The sequence below is a fragment of the Dermacentor albipictus genome, chromosome 2 (genome assembly GCF_038994185.2).
Source record: "Dermacentor albipictus isolate Rhodes 1998 colony chromosome 2, USDA_Dalb.pri_finalv2, whole genome shotgun sequence".
NCBI classification, from domain to species: Eukaryota; Metazoa; Arthropoda; class Arachnida; order Ixodida; family Ixodidae; genus Dermacentor; species Dermacentor albipictus.
Genome location: NC_091822.1, coordinates 193,495,762 through 193,515,554, shown reverse-complemented (window position 1 = coordinate 193,515,554; position 19,793 = coordinate 193,495,762). Strand labels below are relative to the sequence as shown.

The 19,793-nt window shown below is 44.8% G+C and overlaps 1 protein-coding gene across 5 annotated transcripts in view; it reads right to left on the bottom strand.

The window, feature by feature from the left end:
• Lztr1 (Leucine zipper like transcription regulator 1) overlaps positions 1-19,793 on the bottom strand; it is a 58,303-nt gene that overhangs the window by 15,462 nt on the left and 23,048 nt on the right. For all 5 annotated transcript variants that reach the window (XM_065427476.1, XM_065427474.1, XM_065427473.2 and 2 more), the window contains 5 exons: positions 18,739-18,880; positions 17,762-17,826; positions 12,045-12,161; positions 3,196-3,355; positions 1,901-2,079 (listed from right to left, as the gene is read on the bottom strand). In XM_065427476.1, the coding sequence (XP_065283548.1) occupies positions 1,901-2,079; positions 3,196-3,355; positions 12,045-12,161; positions 17,762-17,826; positions 18,739-18,880 (663 nt within the window). The remainder of the gene's footprint in view (positions 1-1,900; positions 2,080-3,195; positions 3,356-12,044; positions 12,162-17,761; positions 17,827-18,738; positions 18,881-19,793) is intronic.

The following is a 19,793-nucleotide window of genomic DNA, read 5'->3' as shown; positions in this document are numbered from 1 at the left end:
CGTTTCCAGCCGTGGTACCCCGCACTTCCCACCAATATGTTACGGGGATTTTGTGAGTATTGTGGAGATGCGCTACTCTCAGGTGTCCCCTGATATCTTGTTTTCCCGCATAGCTCCCGTCTCCTGTAATCTGGCTTCGCCGCGTGGCCTGATGCCCATGACAGTCGGCCTGGTTGAAGTGCAGTACGAGAGATGGCGCGAGTGTTGCGCTGCTAACACCACCTAATGGCGGGCTTACTTGGGCGCGGAATGGAGCAGGCGCATCTTCTTTGGCTCGAGATCGGCAAGCAGTGCGGACGTTCCGTGCGTGCGCTGATCCATGCTTCTGTGGGACTGTCTCACGAGGCCCCGTTTGAACGCGCCACCGTTCACGTGACCGTACGCACGAACGACCAGGCGTTGGGATCCAGAATGGGGCAAACGTATTCGCTCGCTATCTGGTCGCGGTGAGTCGGACTTCTAGATTTGTCACACGCCCATCGGCATGCTTTGTGGATAGCAAGTCGGCTAGCAGGCATTAAAGGTGCAATAAATGCCCTTGTGATTGTTTGCACTCGTGTTGTTGTTCCTTTGTCCCAAGAGCATGGGTGAGAATCCCACAGTATAGAAAGACTATATTTACAATATATACACAGGATAAGTCAGAGTAGTTGAGATGGCTGACCACCAACAACACGCAGCAGTAAGTGTCTCCAATCTTCTTCCTCTCTCTTTTTTTATCCTTCGGTAACAATATTATTCATTATTGATATGGAAGAAACTGTTTCAATGCATGTAATGTACTCACGAGAAGAAAAAAAAATCTAGTTTGTTCGGCGCATTCGGCTTGCCTTGCCGGCTGCCATTTTTGTTTTGGTGTCCCGCACTGTTACAGTGGTAGCTGTCTGTTTGTTGACCCGTTGTCATCACGCAGCAAACGTGGGATGAAAAAGATTTTTGTCTTTTCGTGGGAAATTTAATCCGCGTAATGATCGCACCCCTGAATTTGTGTCAATTTTTTTGACAAAAAAGTGCGATCATTATGCGAGTAAATATGGTACATAAGAATTTACCTGTAAATGAAAAAATAACTATTTCAGAGTGCATTTACGAAACTTGCACCAACTGGTGTTTAATGTCAAGTCTGGGTAGGCAGTCGTCAGCATACTGATAAGCTATACCTAAAGGGCTAGTTCATGATTTATAAAATAAAAATCATTTGCAAAACCAAACAGAACGAGACAACTAACTAAAACAAGTGTTGATGTGGCAGCATTTTGAAGTTTTCACAGCTTCAGATCAGCACATTAGAAAAAGAGCATGAACAACGCCACAATATTATATGCAAACCATGAACTATTTCACTTTCCATGGTTGCCATCAAATATTACGGGCTGCACATTCTATGCAAATGCAAGTCGTATAGTGCTTGACTTCTATAATATAAGAATTTTTCCTGAAAAATGCTACTTCTAGTCCTAACATAAAAAAGAAATTATTGCATTATCTAAGCTCCTTTAAACTGTCTTTCCAATGTTGCCATCTACATGAATAGTCATTTGCACCCATACCTTACATAGCACGCCACCTACATGCTTGGTGGCTGTGGTTGCAAGGAAAGGTACCCATGTTCTTGTGAACTTGCAAGTGTGGTCCACCTTCCCCATCTACAGTTTTCCATAAAAGAGGCTACACCCTGAACATCACACAGCATTTTAACAACATGGAAGAAGCTAGCGAAATATGCCCCTGGGTAATCACTACCCTGTAGTATAAAACGGTATGTATACAATGCCTTCCAAGCTGAGCAGTACAGTTTTGACAATTGAGATGTGAAGTAACATCAGCTTTTTGTAAGCTTAAGGAGCAACTACCTTGCCTTCTCAAGTAAGCATCTCTTAGCATCAATGATAGCGCTCACATTCACAGTGTTGTGGTCTGGCATAAAGGACCGGAACATGGCTTCGAAGTAGCTGCACCGAGCCACAAGCACTGATTTGTGAGCAGGGATCGGGTGTCCGTCAAGCAACAGCGTAATGTCACAAAACTCCCGACCCGTCTCCTTCAGGAAGGTCTCCATGTCTTGCTCCAGTGTCGTGCCTGCAACAATTTTTTTTAGGGACAAATAATAAATTCTTAAAAAATAATAGAAAGAAAAATAATAAAAGGCAAATCTAGTCACAGTATTGCATACTTGGCTCCTCTATAGCTTTACAAGCTTGGTTATTTAGTGCAATCTAAGATTTTAAAAATTTAGCTACAAGAAGCTCAATTGACTGACATGGTTTATGTTTCAAAGCAACAATTGAGAAACACTTTAGTGTATAAGGAGATTAACTGTAGCCATTATAGCAGTAGTGTATTAATTTCCAACGCTTGGGTTCTATAATGTGTACATACACCTGAAAACTAAATGAGTGTCTTGTATACTGTCCTCATAAAAATGTGGCCGCAGAAGCCAGGGATTGCATCCACAACTTCATCCTCAGCAGCACATCGTCAAAGCCACTGAGCTATCGTGGTGCGTAACCATAGGCAGCTAAACTAGATCTTTGTGCAAAACACTGCGGGAGAGCTATCAAATTTTAAAAATTCTAGCTGTTACCTAGGTAATTCTAAAATTACAGGTTTTTCAGTGTTGGTTCAAGTGTTTGGAACACTGCATGAATTGTGCACACAGTTTGATGATTACTAAAATTTGAAAATTGCTATTTTGTTAACTCATATTTATATTGACTACACATGTTAAAGCATGTATAAACGCAACAGCACATACAAAAACAAAATAATAAAGCAAGGAAATGAAAAGTAAAGAGACACCCATTTTCATTGACTATGCACCAGAACTTAAAAAAACCAATAGATAAACTCCAACACTTCCTCTTATGTTTACAAACTGGCACTTAATCATTCACCAAAATTACTGCCTTTACCAATTAGGCCAGAAGGGACCATCACCATTTTTGAGAAATTAGGCAAAAGTATGTATATTTTATCCTTCCTTCTAGACTAACCTATTAACCATTCTGTTCAAGTATTGACTGCAGTTATGTAATATTAGCATTATGGATACATTAAACTGTTCGTTCACTCACGTTCCTCTTCTCCAAATTCAGCCTGCTTCAACTAAACATTGGCAACAAGAAGTAATGAGTGAGTAATTAAGCCACAATGAGCTAAGCAGTCCTAGGAAGCATAAAGGCCCAAGCTGCTCACCAGTATAGTCAAACATTGGCTCAAGCAGTGAGCGTACAGCTGGCATCTGTCGGCGTCGGATGATCTCTACCATGAGTGGCTGTGCAATTGTCTCAAACTCCTTGCTCATCACAATCTGGTTGTAGGTGCTCTCCTTCACAATAAACTTCAGGCAGAACTCCTGCATTCAGGAATTGCACAGAGCCTGTCAAGCCGCCATAGCATGCCTGAGAACAATGGAGGCACTTGTAATATTAATAGAAGAGATATGACAGAAAATTTTAAAAATAAATGAAAGGGAAAGAAAATTGTGGTGCTGGCGACAAACACTCCAAGAAAAAAGAGCAATGAATCAACCACGCAAAGTTATAGATAACATCTTCATTTATAACAAACAGTTGATTATTACTGATGAAGACAATGTGACTGTCAAAATTTGCATGAAGTCAATGGTAGCCCATTTCAAACAGAATGAACATTCACGGAATAATAATCCCTCAGAGTTAATGCATAAATCCACTACACTCGCCTGGGACCACCATTAAATTCTGCACGGATTCAAGTCACTCGAGAATTAGAGAGCATTACGCATGGTATAGTGAGGCAACTCCTTCCCTGGCAACATCTCTGCATGGAGCAATAATAAGACCCTCATATCTCATATGGCAATGTAGTCAGCAATCCCACACCCCGCCTTGTTTTCATCAATAATACAGTCACATCCTTAGTGCTTTCAGTTCTCGTTTGCCTCATTTTCAGTCTCTAAGAGGGTATGTGGCTTTCACATGGAGAAAAAATGGCTAAAAATTTGATTTTTCGAAAATCACATTTTCAGTTTCTGTAACTCTTTTTATATCTGGTTCTGAAATATAATCACTGAAAATCATGCAGAAGTGCTCTAAAAAATTTGTTGTGTAAGTCAAGGTGGCTAGAAATTTCGTGAAAATCACAAAAGAAGAGCGTTTTTCAAGCCACAATAATTCCAGAACAGCGCAACCAAGCGCCACTATCTTGGTCCCGTCTGAAAGTTCATTTCTCCCATGAAGGAAGGAAAAAAACTGGGAGGGAATGTAATGCGATTCCGCTAGCCTCGGCAAGCCAACCTCCTCTGAAGCCGCCCCTCCCGCTCTCTCTGGGACCTTGTATACGGTGCCTTTTGGGTTGGAATGGGACCACATTGCTGCCGGACCATTTGTGATTGTTTGGTACGTGGTAACGATTAGTGGTGCCTGCCGTCAAAGGCATGGAGGCACGTAGGAAGTATAACGCGTGGGTTTCTGCTACCATGGGCATCATTCTTCGCTTTGAATGCGTTGCCTCGAAACATGGAGAGAGACTGGGGAGCCAGACCCATGACGACATAATTTTCAAAGCACAACTTGCGTTTATTACTGCAGTTAGTCAGCGCTCTCACCTCGAAGCCCATCCGGAGTATGCCCTAGCGTGGTCTATTGTTTCGTCAAATCAGCTGTTGTGTACCTCAAACTCCGGTGCATATTTTCTAGCTAACTTTTGTTCTGCTGTCTTGCACCTATTTAAGATGAGATGAGATGTTTCACGGAAGGTCGCGGTTTTAGTTCACAAAACAGTGATGGCCGTGGAACAACATTATCAACATCACGACATTAATCATGTGCTAGAGGAAGTCCTCCCACGGAGGAGGGGTAGACATAGCACTTTCATCCTGAATTTGTACAGTCTGCCGAGGGCTCAGAAGGACGACTTCTGCAATATCATTTATGACAGCATGAGAGCCACTGGCTGCAAGCAGCTGGTAGTGGTGGGAGACATGAACGCTAGACACTCGACTTGGCGCTACCAACAAGGCACACAAAAGGGGAGGTCGCTCCTCGATGCGGTTGACTAAATGGGCCTCGAATCGATAACCAACCTCCTCCAACCAACCCGAATAGGCAACAGTGTAAGTCTAGACACGTTTCCAGACCTGTCATTTGTCAAAAACGTAAGGGAATACTCATGGACGCACCTGGGCAAAACACTACGCAGCAATCACAACATCCTCAGCATCTCGGTATCCACCCCAAAACTCAAGAGAACAATTAGGGAAATTAGGCTCATGGACTGGGAGGCATACAGGCAGTACCCCCCGCCCGAAAACGGTATAACGGACATATCGGAATGGATGCAGCACCTCTGGGATGCCCACATCCAAACCACCAAAACCATCCAGCGCACGGTTGAGAGGCCCGAAGTCGATCGCCGGCTCTTACACCTGTGGGAAGCCCGTGAGGGCCTCCTCAAATGGTGGAAGCAACAGCGGTTAAACCGGAAACTACGTCTACGAATCGAGCATATAACAGAAGCCAGAAATTACGCGAACAAGCTGGCGCAGCAAAATTGGGTACAATTTTGCACCTCGCTCAATGGTACCCTGAGTACGGCGCAGACATGGGCCATCCTATGTTGCCTGATCGAGTCCAACAAGGCGAAATCGTCAACCAGTTGGACACTTCTAGAAATTGCTCACAAGTTCCCCTGGAATGACCAGGATCTGACTGACACCCTAAAAACCAGATACCTGGGTAGTGACCCCATACAATCCTGCCTCCTTAAATATGAAGGAGAACCAAGACCAGAACCGGACGCTCCGATCGTGGAGGAAGAGGTGTATGCTGCGGCACGAGCCTCACAACGCAAGACTGCTCCCGGGGCTGACAAAATTACCAATGCCATGATTAGAAAGCTGAGCCCGATGCACATCCTGGACTTGACCAAATAACTAAACGACGAACTCTGGAGCAAGGGCCACGTACCGAATGAGTGGAAACACGCGGCAATCGTCACTATTCCCAAACCCAGCATGAAGCCCGCGATTGACGCCCTGCGTCCTCATCTCGCTGACTTCGTGCCTCGCCATCAAAACCCGCCTCCAACACTACAAAGAGGACGGTGACCTCTTCCCGCATGCCATGCTTGGCTTCAGGCCGAAACTTTCTGCGCAAAATGATTTCCTAATCCTAAGGGAACAAGCTCTCAAGGGCATCCCGAAGGGAGGAGAACACCCCCTGCTTGCACTCGACCTGAAAGGGGCCTTCGTTAACATCTCTCACGAGGCCATTCTCAAGGAATTGAACATCAGCTGTGGGGAGCGCATCTTTAATTACGCCAAATCATTCCTGACGGGCCAGATGGCAACCATCAGAATAGGCCACACTTGATTGTATACGATCGACGTGCCGAACAAAGGATCGCTGCAAAGAGTGATGGTCTCTCCGATTATCTTCAACGTCGCAATGCTAGCGCTGACCAAAGAGCTGCGGAAGATCCCGGACCTAGGTTATGCCCTGTACGCAGACGACATCACGCTCTGGGCCACCAAGGGCTCCCTCACGCGGCCTCCTGAAGGGTCGGTATTTTTGTCTACTCTCGGTTTACAGACTGCCTATAGATAAAAGTTGCTAAACCGTATATTTTTTGTCTCTTTGCAGTTTATAAGTTTCCCTTTCACTAAAGCCGTTAAATTGTCTCTTTCTTTTATCTGTTTTAAGCCTATAAGCCGTCTATATACAAAACTTATTCGGTTGCCTATTTCTTTAGCCAATGTCCAGTTTATAAGATGTCTATAGAGAAAAGCTACAAATGTTACCCTTTCATCTTTGTCATTGAATTACGTGGTCCTTAATTATTATATTACCAGATAATTTTGGTGTTTCAGGGCCTGCTTGCAGATTTTCATCAAATATTAACTGCTTTTCAACATGTGACCTCTGGGTCATCCTAGTCTGGAATGCATCACAGATGATGATTTTTACTTGCGAACCGCATGAAGGCGGAATATACAGGGTGTTTCAGGTAACTTGAACCGAATTTTAAAAATATGCAAATGCCACCTATCTGGACCGAACCAAGGTAATGCTGTTTGCCATCGCTTCGAGATACGCAAATAATTTTTTTTGCACACGGCCTAATCAGACAGTTAGTCCTAATAATTATCCAACTTCTTGGTTGTTATATTTACATGGAAAGTGTCAAAGAGAAAATTCTACACCAACATGCAAAACCCCCGACACAGCTTTCTCTTGCTCAATACATGCTACATAAGATTGTTTTTCTGACGTGAAAGAAACCCGCAAATGCACGCAAAATACCCGCGTGACTGGCCACTTGAGGCACTTTACGTGTCACACCAATCCAATCAGGATAATAGATGTTATGAACGCCAACTTTAGCGACAAGCGGATTCCAAACCAGCATCAAGCTATGAGCACCAAGACTCGTTTGTAGTGGGCTATTCAGAACTTATGAGTGTGTGATGAACCGATGTCACACATTTGGTGTGAGCCTTATATGTCGTCTGATTCACAGATACTTTTCATAGATACTTTTCTCAGATACGTTCAAAAAAGGTGACCTTTCAGGAGGCTGCGACGGCCGCGGAGAGATTTGCGGCAGCGAGTGGAATGCGTTGCACGCCTGAGAAGTGATCGGGGTGATCAGGTGATCACCCCGAGGTGATCACCCCGAGTTCGAGGTGATCCGGGTGCACGGAGGAGGAATCTACAAGTCCCCTGGCCCTATCGACCTTTATCTGGAGGGCCAGAAGATCACGGAAAGCAATAAGACTAGGATTCTGGGTTCTTGGATCTAGAGAAACCAGAAAGCCTCCCACACCATCCAAACCCTAAGGTCTGCCACCAACCAGATCTCGTGGATTATCAAACGAATAACAAGAAGCCGCAAGGGCCTGGGTAAGAGGACACGCTTCGCCTCGTTCAGGCTCTGGTGATCAGCAGAGTAACGTATTGCATGTCGTATCACTACCACTCGCTAAACAAATGTGACCAAGAACAAGTTTATGCCATCATCAGAGGCGCGTACAAAATGGCCATGGGTCTCCCCGTCACCATCTCAAATGAGAAACTTAATGGCCCTCGGGATCCACAAGACCTTCGCTGAGCTGTCGAACGCGGTTATGGCTTCGCAAAAAGCCAAACTACGGAACACGGCGGCGGGCAGAGCCATTCCTCCACCGGACTGGAACAGCAACGAAACTCCGTGCCCTCGATGGGCAACGATCGCTCCCGCCTGAGGTCAGAGGCAAGATCAAGGCGAACCCCATACCGAAACACATGAGTCATGAACTCCATGAAGGGCGACGCAGAGCTTGCGTCGACAGACAGCGCCGACAATTCAAGGGTCACCCGTACATAACGTACGTGGACGTGGCGGCGTACCCTGTAGGGGGCCTTTTCGCGGTAGCCACCGTGAACAGGAGAGACAACTCCTTGACCCTCGCGGCCACCGTCAGGGCAGAGACCCCAGCTGCGGCTGAGACCATAGCCGCGGCGCTAGTAATAAAGCAACAAGACAGGGTAGGCAGGGAAGTTCATGTCGTTACCGACTCGCAACAGGCCTGCTGTAACTTTACCAACAAACGAACACCGCTGCTGGCGGCTCAGACTCTAGGCCCGAGGCTGCAAGAATCCCATCAAATCACGTGGATGCTGGGCCATGAGGGACTGGAGGGAACGAAAGGGCGAACGCCATAGCTCGAACACTAATAAACTGAGTGGGGCAAAACCAATCGTCTCATCAATCCCCACCCTTTACCTTCGTGCCCCTGCCATCCAATTACTGCGACCGACTTGAGATCCAGCGACTCAACCGCAGGATTTATCCTCCCTCTCACAGAAAGCTCAGCACTGAAGAGGCAGTAGCTCTCAGACTTATTCAGACTAACACATTCCCAAACCTATACAGATACAGCAAAATGTACCCACAAACATATCGCGGCATCTGCCCCTGGTGCAACAACACATGCCCAACACTCTTTTCACATCTCGTTGGAGTGTGGGGGCAAACCTCAACACTTAAAGACGCCTAGCACGTCATTTGAGCGATGGGAGGTACAGCTGACTGGCAATACCCTGGCGGGACAAGAAGCTCTTGTCCAGCAAGTACGTTGAGCAGCCATGGCCAATGGAGTCCTGGAATGAAGACACTATTACGTACACTATTTTGTAAGATTGTGTGGCGCGACGTCGTTATGCTGTTGAGATGTGCCTGTTGATTTTTTGCCAGTCTGTTGAGAGGCAGAAGGCATTGAGTATAATGACAGTGTTGACTAAGACCGTCTGCTATAACAATGGGCTGGCATGGCCTTGAGTATGGTTGGGATCCCCAGCTTGCCAGCCCATCATTGGGCCATTGGGCACAAGATGCAACAAATTTTTTTCACACAGCAAAGCAGTCGCTGTGGACCCTGGGTGCTCACTTGATTGCCTGTACATGTTCGCAGTGGTGAAAGACATCAATGTTTTCCAGAAGATGTCCCCAAATGCAATGAATCACCGTGGGAAGGGTGGCTTGGTTGCCTTCACACGCTTGTAGGGTGAAAGGTTTTGTTTTCCTGAAACCATCCCGAAACATTACCAGTTGTCCTTGAAGTGGCCCTCGCAGTTTGTTGGGCACAATGCCAGTTAATTACCTGATGCCGTCATACGCTACAGCCTTGGGGGCTGTCTGCTGCTTGCTTAAGCAATGCGCCATGTGGTGGTTTGGTGGGTTACTTGACTCACACAACACAGACTCAACTGCTTCATTCAGTTGAATTCCTACACTCAACCTTGGCATGTATTTGCCACGCCTACTATGTGCACATATTCCAAAACCCCCGCAGCAGATGCAACCAAAGCGAGCCATCTAAATCTACTGCTTGCCTATAACATGAGGGCCTATTTCCCATCATCTCATTTCTCTAAATGACGCTCCCTCCTAGTTTTTTCCATCCTCCATGATTTCCCCGTGTTGTTTCAGCGATCTTCTCCATACATTAACAAGTGCACTAAAAGCAAATTATTCAAGGTTGTTCCAGAAACACCGAGTGGCTGCGCCCACCACTTGACTCCAGCACGTTTCTCCATTGGTCCGGCACTCGCTATGCAGGGACTCGCTATGCAGGTCTGCTTGGCTCTTTGCATCTCGCGAGCTCTCAATGGTCTCCGTAATCTTGACGAATGTTAAAATGGGCGCTATGTGGACATCGCAGTAGTGTGGCCGATCCCTTCATTTGGGGACGTCTCAGACCTGTGGCTAAGCATTCCAAGCACCGGTGACGTGGAATTTGCGATCAAGCTTCGCACGCGGAATCCTCGGACACATGGCTAAGCCTTTCAACATCGGCGTTTCAGAATTCGCAATGAAAAAAATCGCGCATGCAATCCTTGGACCTGCAGCTAAAAATTTTGCGCAGTCGACGCCTCCGACTGCGCGACTAAACACGCGCCGACTCCTCGGGCTCGCAGCTAGGCGTTTCGTGCAGCAGCACCTCGTACTGCACGACTAAGCACATCGAGTGCCGACTCTAGCTTGGACCTGTGGCAGGCATATCGCGCACAGGCACCTCGGACCCGCGAAAAAGCACATAGCATGCTGACTCTTTCTATCGTATTGTCGCGATGTCTCATTACAATATCTATCATACCACCCCTTCATAAAGGGAATTTAACCATATCATGAGCTCTGTTCACTAGGCCCCTTCAGCTGGCACAGACACCTGGCTGCAGAAGTGAGGCATCACACAAAAGTACAAGCTGGAAAGCACCTAGCAGCTGCATCGCTGCCTATATATCAGTGGCTCCCTGATCCTAAGCTCCACAGCCATTGTTAAGGGAAGATAATTTGGAATGCTGCTGAGAGCCTTCATTCAATCACATGGTTGATTCTGCCAAAAAAAAAAAAAAAGATGCTTCACTGATTGCACTGGAAACTGCTATCAATGAGGCAGCCTGCAGGTACAACACTGGAACTATATTCATGCCCACACACAGCTCTGCACCTCACTTGATTTGAAAGCCAGGTAGCACCATGCTCTTTAGAAAGCAGCAGTAAAGATTGCCATTCGACTAAAAAGGGGGAGAATGAAGGCGCACAAGACCAGAGGCCACATGTTCAAGAAGTCCCACATTACGAAACACACCAAAGACTACAAATTTGGTCAGAGAACTGAAGAGAGACTGAAACATTGTGAGCCATTTTCTCAAAACAGATTTTTTTTCTTTCTGCTAAGCTTTTGGTGCTGATGTATTTGTTACCGTTTGGCCTTTTTGACTCTGCTCTTTTTGTCATTTTTCTTGGGTTACAGTGTAGCTGCTGACACTCCCGCTTCTTTATCTTGACTTTCTATAAACTTATGATGTGGGTATTCATTCACCCCAAAAATGTGCTTAATGCAAAGGTAACATAAAAAATGACAATTCAAAAAACTTGTGTTGCGAATAAAGAAGCAAGAATGTCACGACCTTCATCATGCATTTAGCTATGCTAGCTATCAATGAGCCTTCCATTACATTTTTTTTTAAGCTCCCCACGCACGTCAGTATATGCAAAGGAAAAAAATTCTGCTGTATAAAATGTTCTCAAATTATCATTCTGAAAATTTTATTGAAGCACCAGGGAGACATTTTAAATATTTGTGCCAATTTTCATGAAAATCCACGAAGAAATAAGGAAGCTGATTTCTAAAGTAATTTCCCCCTTTAAATGTTTCATCTTTCACAAAAGCTTGAACCAAAATGAGTTTTGAACACTCGAGTGTCGTAACCACATCAGCATCTTTGGCGGCACCAGAAGCAGTGCCAGTACAAGTCTAACATTGCACTAAATAGGCCATACATTGGAAAACATTGGCACAGTGCTGGTTACACAAATACTTCAAATATACTATGTCTGCTCCTTCATCCCATGCTACACATTTCTATCCGCTCCAGGCCCTATCGAGGCTGCATGGGAAAAGATACTCGGGAATCTCCAGGGCAATCACGGGAATGCAAAAGCATTTCATGAAAAAAAAAAGAAAGTAAATCCATTTTGAACCATCTCCGCTGGCAATGAGTTCTTGGTACACCCACCTTGATAAAGTCCAGACGCAAGTCAGAGGCATTTTGCAAGGCAACAAGGACATTGCGATGGTTGATGGCTGCCTCAAGATACTGGACACACAGGTGCTCCAAGCGCCTCATGTGGAACTGTCAATGCAACACACATGACTCACATGAATGTAGGCACCCACTGTATTCAAAGACATACACTATGATAACAAGAGCTCACTGCTTTTGTCAAATTAACCCATTACTCAATTAGATTATCATGATCATGGGTGATGTTAGTGATGACTCCCTAAGGAGAAGCTTATATTGAGTACTTACACTCAAATTTCTCGTCCGTGCACACCTTTTTCACAATCACATTTCATAACAATCATTAGCCAGCTAGCTCAACAAGTTCTGAAACCGAGCTTTCTAGTGAGTAATTTTGCAGCACTTTTTGTCCAAGCAATCTGTGACACTTCAAATTCAATGCAATGAACACTGTTTCAGAGAAATTTTCGCTATAGTGTAAGAAATTTTGGTTCTTGCTCATTGACCAATGGATCTCAATGCAGAAAAATTCCCACAACAGAGAACAAATTTTGGTTTGTCATTACATATAAGGGATTATTTTATGAAGTAAAGTAAAAAAACATATATGCATACAAAAAACTAGCCATTTCAGGCTCCTTGAACAACCAACAAAACATGACCACCAGGTAAAGAATGAATCAGTTGAATTCTGCATTCACTAACTTCTAGAAATTAGGCTTTGCCAGTACCGTTTTTTTCAGTTTTGTTTTGACAATCTAAAAGAAACAACGTCCTGCTATAATAAATATTCTTGCACATCTGTGAATTTCGTTACAGTGGAATTCAACCATACCAAACAATAAAAATCTGAGGCTATTGATATTACTTCATTTTTACTTATGATCATAAGATGGGTACAGCACACTGTGAGGCAGTCAGGTGCCAAATTTGGTCACATATGGCTTTATAGTTGACCAACATGAATTTATGCTTGGTAATCCAGGCTGAAAAAGGCCAAATTTGGTAAATAATTGCAAAAATCATATTCTATTGGCAGATTTAAAACGCGAGCAACCCATCATATGTTGTGAGCTAGTGTATCACTAATACAACTGACAAATGGACCAAAAGGGCTACATGTGATGCAAACATAAAAACAGAACATTCCTAACAGAACTACTTTTTGAATTTACGAAAAAATAACTAGAACACATAACTGAACTTATTGTGCTACATCTATTGTTGTGACTTCGGGGTGGAGGACGAGAGACGAAGAAGAAATGAAAAACTTTATACAATATTTACAGATAGTGGATGATAGTGAATGAAAGCAACAACGTTGCTTTCATCCACTATCAACAACAACAACAATGTAGCTGTAAGAGCGCATCAGACCAACTGGGTGGCTGGAGGCGACTCTCTCTGCTTGCAATGAGTCGGTTCTCCCTTAAGTCTCTTTGGCAACCCCTCGTCGGCAGGAACCAGTTTGGCAGGTGCTGACGTCACTCACGTCAAATTCTTGATTCGTCACAGAGAAGTGGGAGCTCCCGTCACCTCGCTGATACGCATATGATGCACATAGCATGGCAACTCCCGTCGCCTCGATGATAGGCATGTGGTATGGCACAACAGCACCCCCGCCGCCAGATAATACATCCAAAAGTCAAGCTGTTCGACGCAGCTCGATGTATGCGATGTGCTGATTGAGTGACGTCCTTGTTGGGGTTAAGATAATGGCTTTGCCGCCCTTTCATCCCCTGGTCTTTTCTTTGCTTGGATCTGAGAGAGCTCACGGGGTGACCGAAAATCAACGCCAACCACTTCGGTGAAAGTGAGCACCCTCCCAATGCTCTCCACAACGCCAGACCAAACTCCATGAAAACAAACGCTTTGACCCCCTCTGAGCACCATTACAGTTATTGTACTAAACACAAAACATACATCTGATAAAGAGCCTGGGATACAGACCTCTACAAATAGTGCTCTCAGAGACACATTCAAAGAGAATAAACAACTAAAGAATAAATTGCAAAGCAATTCTTAACATTCATTCGGGCAGGCAAGACACAGCTGGGGCGATCGAAGAAAACTTATATTTGGCCCTGTCTCGCTCCGAGTAAAATTCTGTCACTTGTCGTTGGGCTTACCAACTTGCTGACATGCATCACATGACCGAACAAGTGTTTCAACCTCTTTCCAGCATCCTGGCCAATAGAAATCTTGCACTAGCCTAGCCTTTGTCTCCTTGATACCGAAGTGACCCGCCCAAACATTCCCATGCACTAACTCTAAAAGCTGTGGTCGGTACTTTTCTGCCACGAGTAGTTGGTTGTATGTCCGACCCTTGAAATCCTGATATTACCGGTACTTGAGACCTGACCTAGTGCAAAACGAGATGTTCTTTCGGGACACCCCTTCATTTACATTAGCCTGCAGCACAGTTAGTAAAGGGTCACTTTTCTGTGCTGCGATAAGCGCCTTTCGTTCAACCCTACTAAGCTGCTCCCAGCAAAAGGATGCGGGACTAAGCAGTGAACCTTCCACTTCAGCCCTAGGCGCCCCGTTTTCCCCGAGTCTCGAAAGGCTCCTCACCCACTGTCACTGATCTGGTAATTGATCCGTCACAAGTCTGAGTCCTCTGCTTTTCGTTAGCCATATCTCCTGGCCTAGGCTGCCACTGTGATGATGTTACAGTGTCAGTTTCCTCGTTTGAATATGAGCTTTCACGTTTCTTTGAGAGGGCATGTGACCGCAATCGCGTTAATGTCATGCAAGCGAGACTGGTAGAGAACAACCAGCCCTCCTTTTCTAAAAGCTGCTCCGATTTGTTCGAAAAAAGATATGAAAAGTGTTCGGGTAAACTTGGACCCACGGCTGCCTCTGTTTGCACAGAAACACAGAAACACAGAAACACAGGGCATCCGTCCTGTGTTTCTGTGTTTCATCCGTCCTGTGGATGAGTAACATCAATGTTGGCGGCAGAATCGCGAAGTGCCCTGCACATTTTCCCATTTACCACGACATCCTGCATACTGTATATGGCTCAAGCAACCTCTGATTATCGTCTGACTAGCTAATGCTGGCGAACGCGATTTTCTCTTTGCCATTTGAGGAAATATGGCCTTCCTTGTTGCAACGAAGCAGATAACTGGTCTCCGTGCCTCGAACGCATGCTCTACGTCTGCCTTAGCTTTAGCGGCCCCAGCTAACTGGACTGCCTCTGCTAGACCTTCCCTCGCCACCTCAGCCTTAGTCGATACTCCTTTGTTGCTCGTAGATGATTTCTTATTCAGCAAAATTGCGCTACGAGGGGAAAATCGCTTTACAGAATAGTCCTGTTTTTATAGCCTATCTTCCTGAATTGGTTTTTCTTGGAAGTTTCGGCACGTGTAATATTCCTCCGCGAGCTGCAGTGCCTTCTCTAGGTCTACTTCAGGGAGCCTGTCCTGCTGCCAAAGTCTAACTTGTTCTGGAAGAACTCAGTAAAACAGCTCCAGTGCTATGCATTCAAGCACCTTGTCATGGTTGCCATACACTTCTGCACTTTTGAGCCACTCCCTTGAGTTAGACTTTAACTCATACGCAAACTCAAGTGTGCGACTCGCTGCCCCCTTTTGCCTGTCTAAACCGCTGTCGAAATGCTGCGGCGGAGAGGCGGTATTTGCGAAGAAGCGCGGCTTTTACCTTCCTATACTTATTATAGTCTTCTATAGGCAAGCATGCGAGAACTTATGCGGCCTCTCCTGGGTCAACTGAAAGAAGTTTTTGAGACCAAAGGCTTTCGTCCAGCACTATCTTTTCACACGTACGTTCAAAATTCACGAGAAAAAGTGCGATATCATTGCACTATCCTGTACGGTAGCATGAGGTCCTGTATTCTCAGTTTAGGCATATCGTCTACACCGGAAAGGGGACTTGAATGCGCCAAGCTGATTTAAATTTGCTCTATTTCCAGTTCTCTCATTTTAAGAGCATAACCTCACTCTTCGTGCCTTTCTTTCTCCTCTGCATCCTCGCGCCTTTTTCTCTCCTCTGCCTCCTCGTGCCTTTTCTCCTCCTCTGCTTCCTCGCGCCTTTTTTTTCTTGTGTCTCATTGCACATTTTTTTCTCGCTTCTCCTCTCAAGAATTTCTCTCCAAACCTCTTCGACTTCCTCCTCAGTTACCTCTTGTGCCCTTATAGCATGCAGAATGGCTTTCTTTCGCCTTGTCGCGGCAACCGAAATGCCCATCTCCTGACAAACATCAAGAAGGTCCTGTATCCTGAGCTGCTCCATCGCGATCTGATGGCTTGTCTCCGGTTTTGCCTCTAAATTAGCTTTGCTTCCGAAGCCGGAAATTTATGCAAGGCCTGAAGCGAACTAAGACAAAACCACTACAACCCTTTCAGGATACTTGAGAAATTGTCCTTAGCATTTACATGTGCAACAGAGGTCTGGCGATGCGAAAGGCAAACGCCGGGCACTCACCCCTCCAAAGTAGCTGATGCCGGTCGACCTCATGGCTGCCGTTGAGCGGTGTAGCGGGCATTATCTGGCTTTGAATCCCACAGCTTGCCATCCACTGTTGTGACTTTGGGGTGGAGGACGAGAGACGGACTTTTTCCACAGACGAAGAAGAAACCAAAAACTTTATGCAAATTTACAGATAGTGGATGATAGCGTACATTTAGCTGTAAGAGCGCATCAGACCGACTGGGCGGCTGGAGGCGACTCTCTCTGCTCACAATGGGCCAGTTCTCCCTTAAATCCCTTTGGCAACCCCTCGTCGGCAGGAACCAGTTTGGCAGGTGCTGAGGTCACTCACGTCGAATTCTTGATTCGTCGCGGAGAAGTGGGAGCTCCCGTCGCCTCGCTGATAGGCACATGATGCATGTAGTATGGGAGCTCGCGTCGCCTCGATAATAGGCACGTGGAATGGCATAACAATATACAGCAGGCTGGCACAAAACTCATGGTACTTACACATGCTATCTTTGAGCAGGCATATCCGCATATTATTCTTACATCTGCCTGATTTCAATAGATCAAAAGATTTCAGTAGTATGCCCGTAACGTCATGGATACAGCTTCTCACTGTGATAGTACACTAATATGGCGCCCATGATGATGTCAGTACACCATATCATTAAGTATGCATTGTTTTGCTTTTTGACAGTGACCATTATTTTACTATGTTATCACTGTTATCAATTTGTCACACAGTGCAAGATGTGCCAGTTGTGCTGCCACGTTTCTTGTTTAAACAACTTTTAAAATGCTAGTATACTCTCAAGATGGCAACCACGATGACATAAGTTCAAACCAAGGTAACCAGAGAAATGAAAGCATGATTCCTTTCTTTCACACGCATAATATAGAATTTTCTTTACTCTTACGATTAGTCAGCATAATTAGAATTTCAAGTATTGCTAGCTGGCAAAGCTCTATACAAATAAGTAACAATCACTGATTGCAAGAACATATTCAGGATTATCCAGCTTGACTGAGCTAAGTGTCCACTTCTCCAATGCTGCGGTCATTCATTGTCACATAAGTATAGAAAGTTCTCTCACATGTGTAACTGCAGCACAATGTTTAATTCTTTGCTAAACACAAGCAGCTTACCCCTTCTAAATTGGATTGTTGCTCAGAAATGTTAGCAGAATTGTTAGCTTGCCACTCCAGAATGTTCAAATCATCAACAATGAGTTCTCTTCTTTGCAACATTTCTACAATTTAGAACTTACCTGCACAGCCAGCCTATAGACATCCATCATAAGAAGAACAATGCGGTCACTCATAGGGTCTCGACCTGGAATCAAGAACACGAGACACAACAGATTATTTCGGACTGTTAAAAGTAATAAGTCAGAACAACTGGTGCTAGCAATCAATTCTCAACCAAAAAGAGTTAGATAATCTTTTGGCAAAGCAAATCCTCTGTGTGACTGGCTCAGTTTGTTGCTAGCATACCCATCCATTTCTAGTGACTGTCAGAACAGTCATTTTCAATATACAAGCATTTGTCAGGCTCATAGTACCATTTACATGTAACTAGTTTCCACCAGAATATTAGCATGTATCCTCACTGCTTAATAAAGGAAATAAACATTTTCTAGTGGCAGGATTTGAAACACTGGCCTTGGAGAAAGTATCCTCTAAGGGCTATTGAAATGCTGTACTATGTGGCTGTTCCTTGTCTTCTGTAACTTTCACGTAACTAAGAGCTTCATGGATTAAACTTTTGAAAATAGTGTTCAGCTAGACTTCTCGGTTTTCTCTGCTGCATTTGTGTACTCAGGTCAACTATGGTGAATAGTTGACTGCACAAATAGTAGGCATGGTGATGTTCTAGTTACCAGTTCTACATTTGAACATCTGCATAAACCTTCCTGCTGTTAACAGCGCAAAATGTAGATGAGAGACGAGACAAGAAGACACCACAGCACTTGTGGTGTCTTCTTGTCTCGTCTCTCGTCTACATTTTACGCTATTAACAGCAGGATGGAAAACCAACAAGCCCAAGCTGCTATTCTAGTGCATAAATCTTTACACTCCCCTCTCAGACAGGAGGGCCATCAAAGGTGGCTCTTTCCTGATCCCAACTCTGATGATCGACATGCACTGGAATTAAACTAGGGGAAAATTGACTGAATAAAAACTCCTGACGTGAAAAAGAAAGTGCTCAATCCACAATTTTATGACTCAAAGGAAGTTCACTAACTTTTTTTGGTAGGATCAATGCGATCAGTGTAGATGTATGTGAGCACAAGTTCAAATGCCTCGGGCACGGCATCTGGGAGGCGCACCTGAAGCGCAGCTGCAGTTGGGTATACACTTCCACCACCATCAAAAGTAGCCTCAGCCTGCAAATGGGACATGGGAGATGTGTGTGCAATAAAAGTCACATGAGTATTAGATATAAGATGCAATGAAACATACCACAATGCTCTCACATACACCTGCGAAGCGAGACATTGCATAGTTTACCCTCAAAGTGTGTTTGGTGCCCAAGTTCACACTCGTCACAGCTAATCTCCACAGTACCTTGCCAACATGCACGTGTGAATCAAATCTTTATGACATGACAGTGCTCCTTTTTTTTTTTTCCACAGAAAACAGCCCTCATTATAGGGAGTCGGACCAATAACTCAAGGATGTATTTCAGTCTATGAATGCAGTAGGAAACTGCATAAGGTCAAGAATTTCATGGCACAACTCGGGTTTAATTAGGTATCTCCCGAGTTAGGCCCTTTGATAACAGCTATGTAACTACCTTTTCCCAATTTAGACCAAAAATCGATCTAAACATTTATTCAAAGCGCAGACAGCTTTTGACGACGACTAAAACTGTCATTAGAAGCAGTAGCAGCTGTTGCTCTCGCCTGAGGTTATCACGGAAGGAAATAAAGGAGGAGCGAGATGTTGATGGTGGTGTAGAGGAAATATAGTGTTTCATGAAGTAGGCCTGCTTAAATTTGTTACGGCGACACTGTATCATAAAGAGTGGCACTAGACTTGACATGGCAAGTCTGCATTTAAGTCAAACACAAGGACATATACTGCTTAAAAACCCTAGAGGATTGCATATTATAAAAGCAATAGGGTCACAAATCGTTGGACCATTAAGCCTTGAACCTAACTATAGGGAGTCACACCTTTCTCTATTACCAAGTGCTTGCACACTTTGGCGGCCATGGTAGACTACGATATGCAGCACGTCACTGGTATTTTAAAGGCCACACGCAGCAAACGCAGCTACGTGCAGTGCAAAGATGA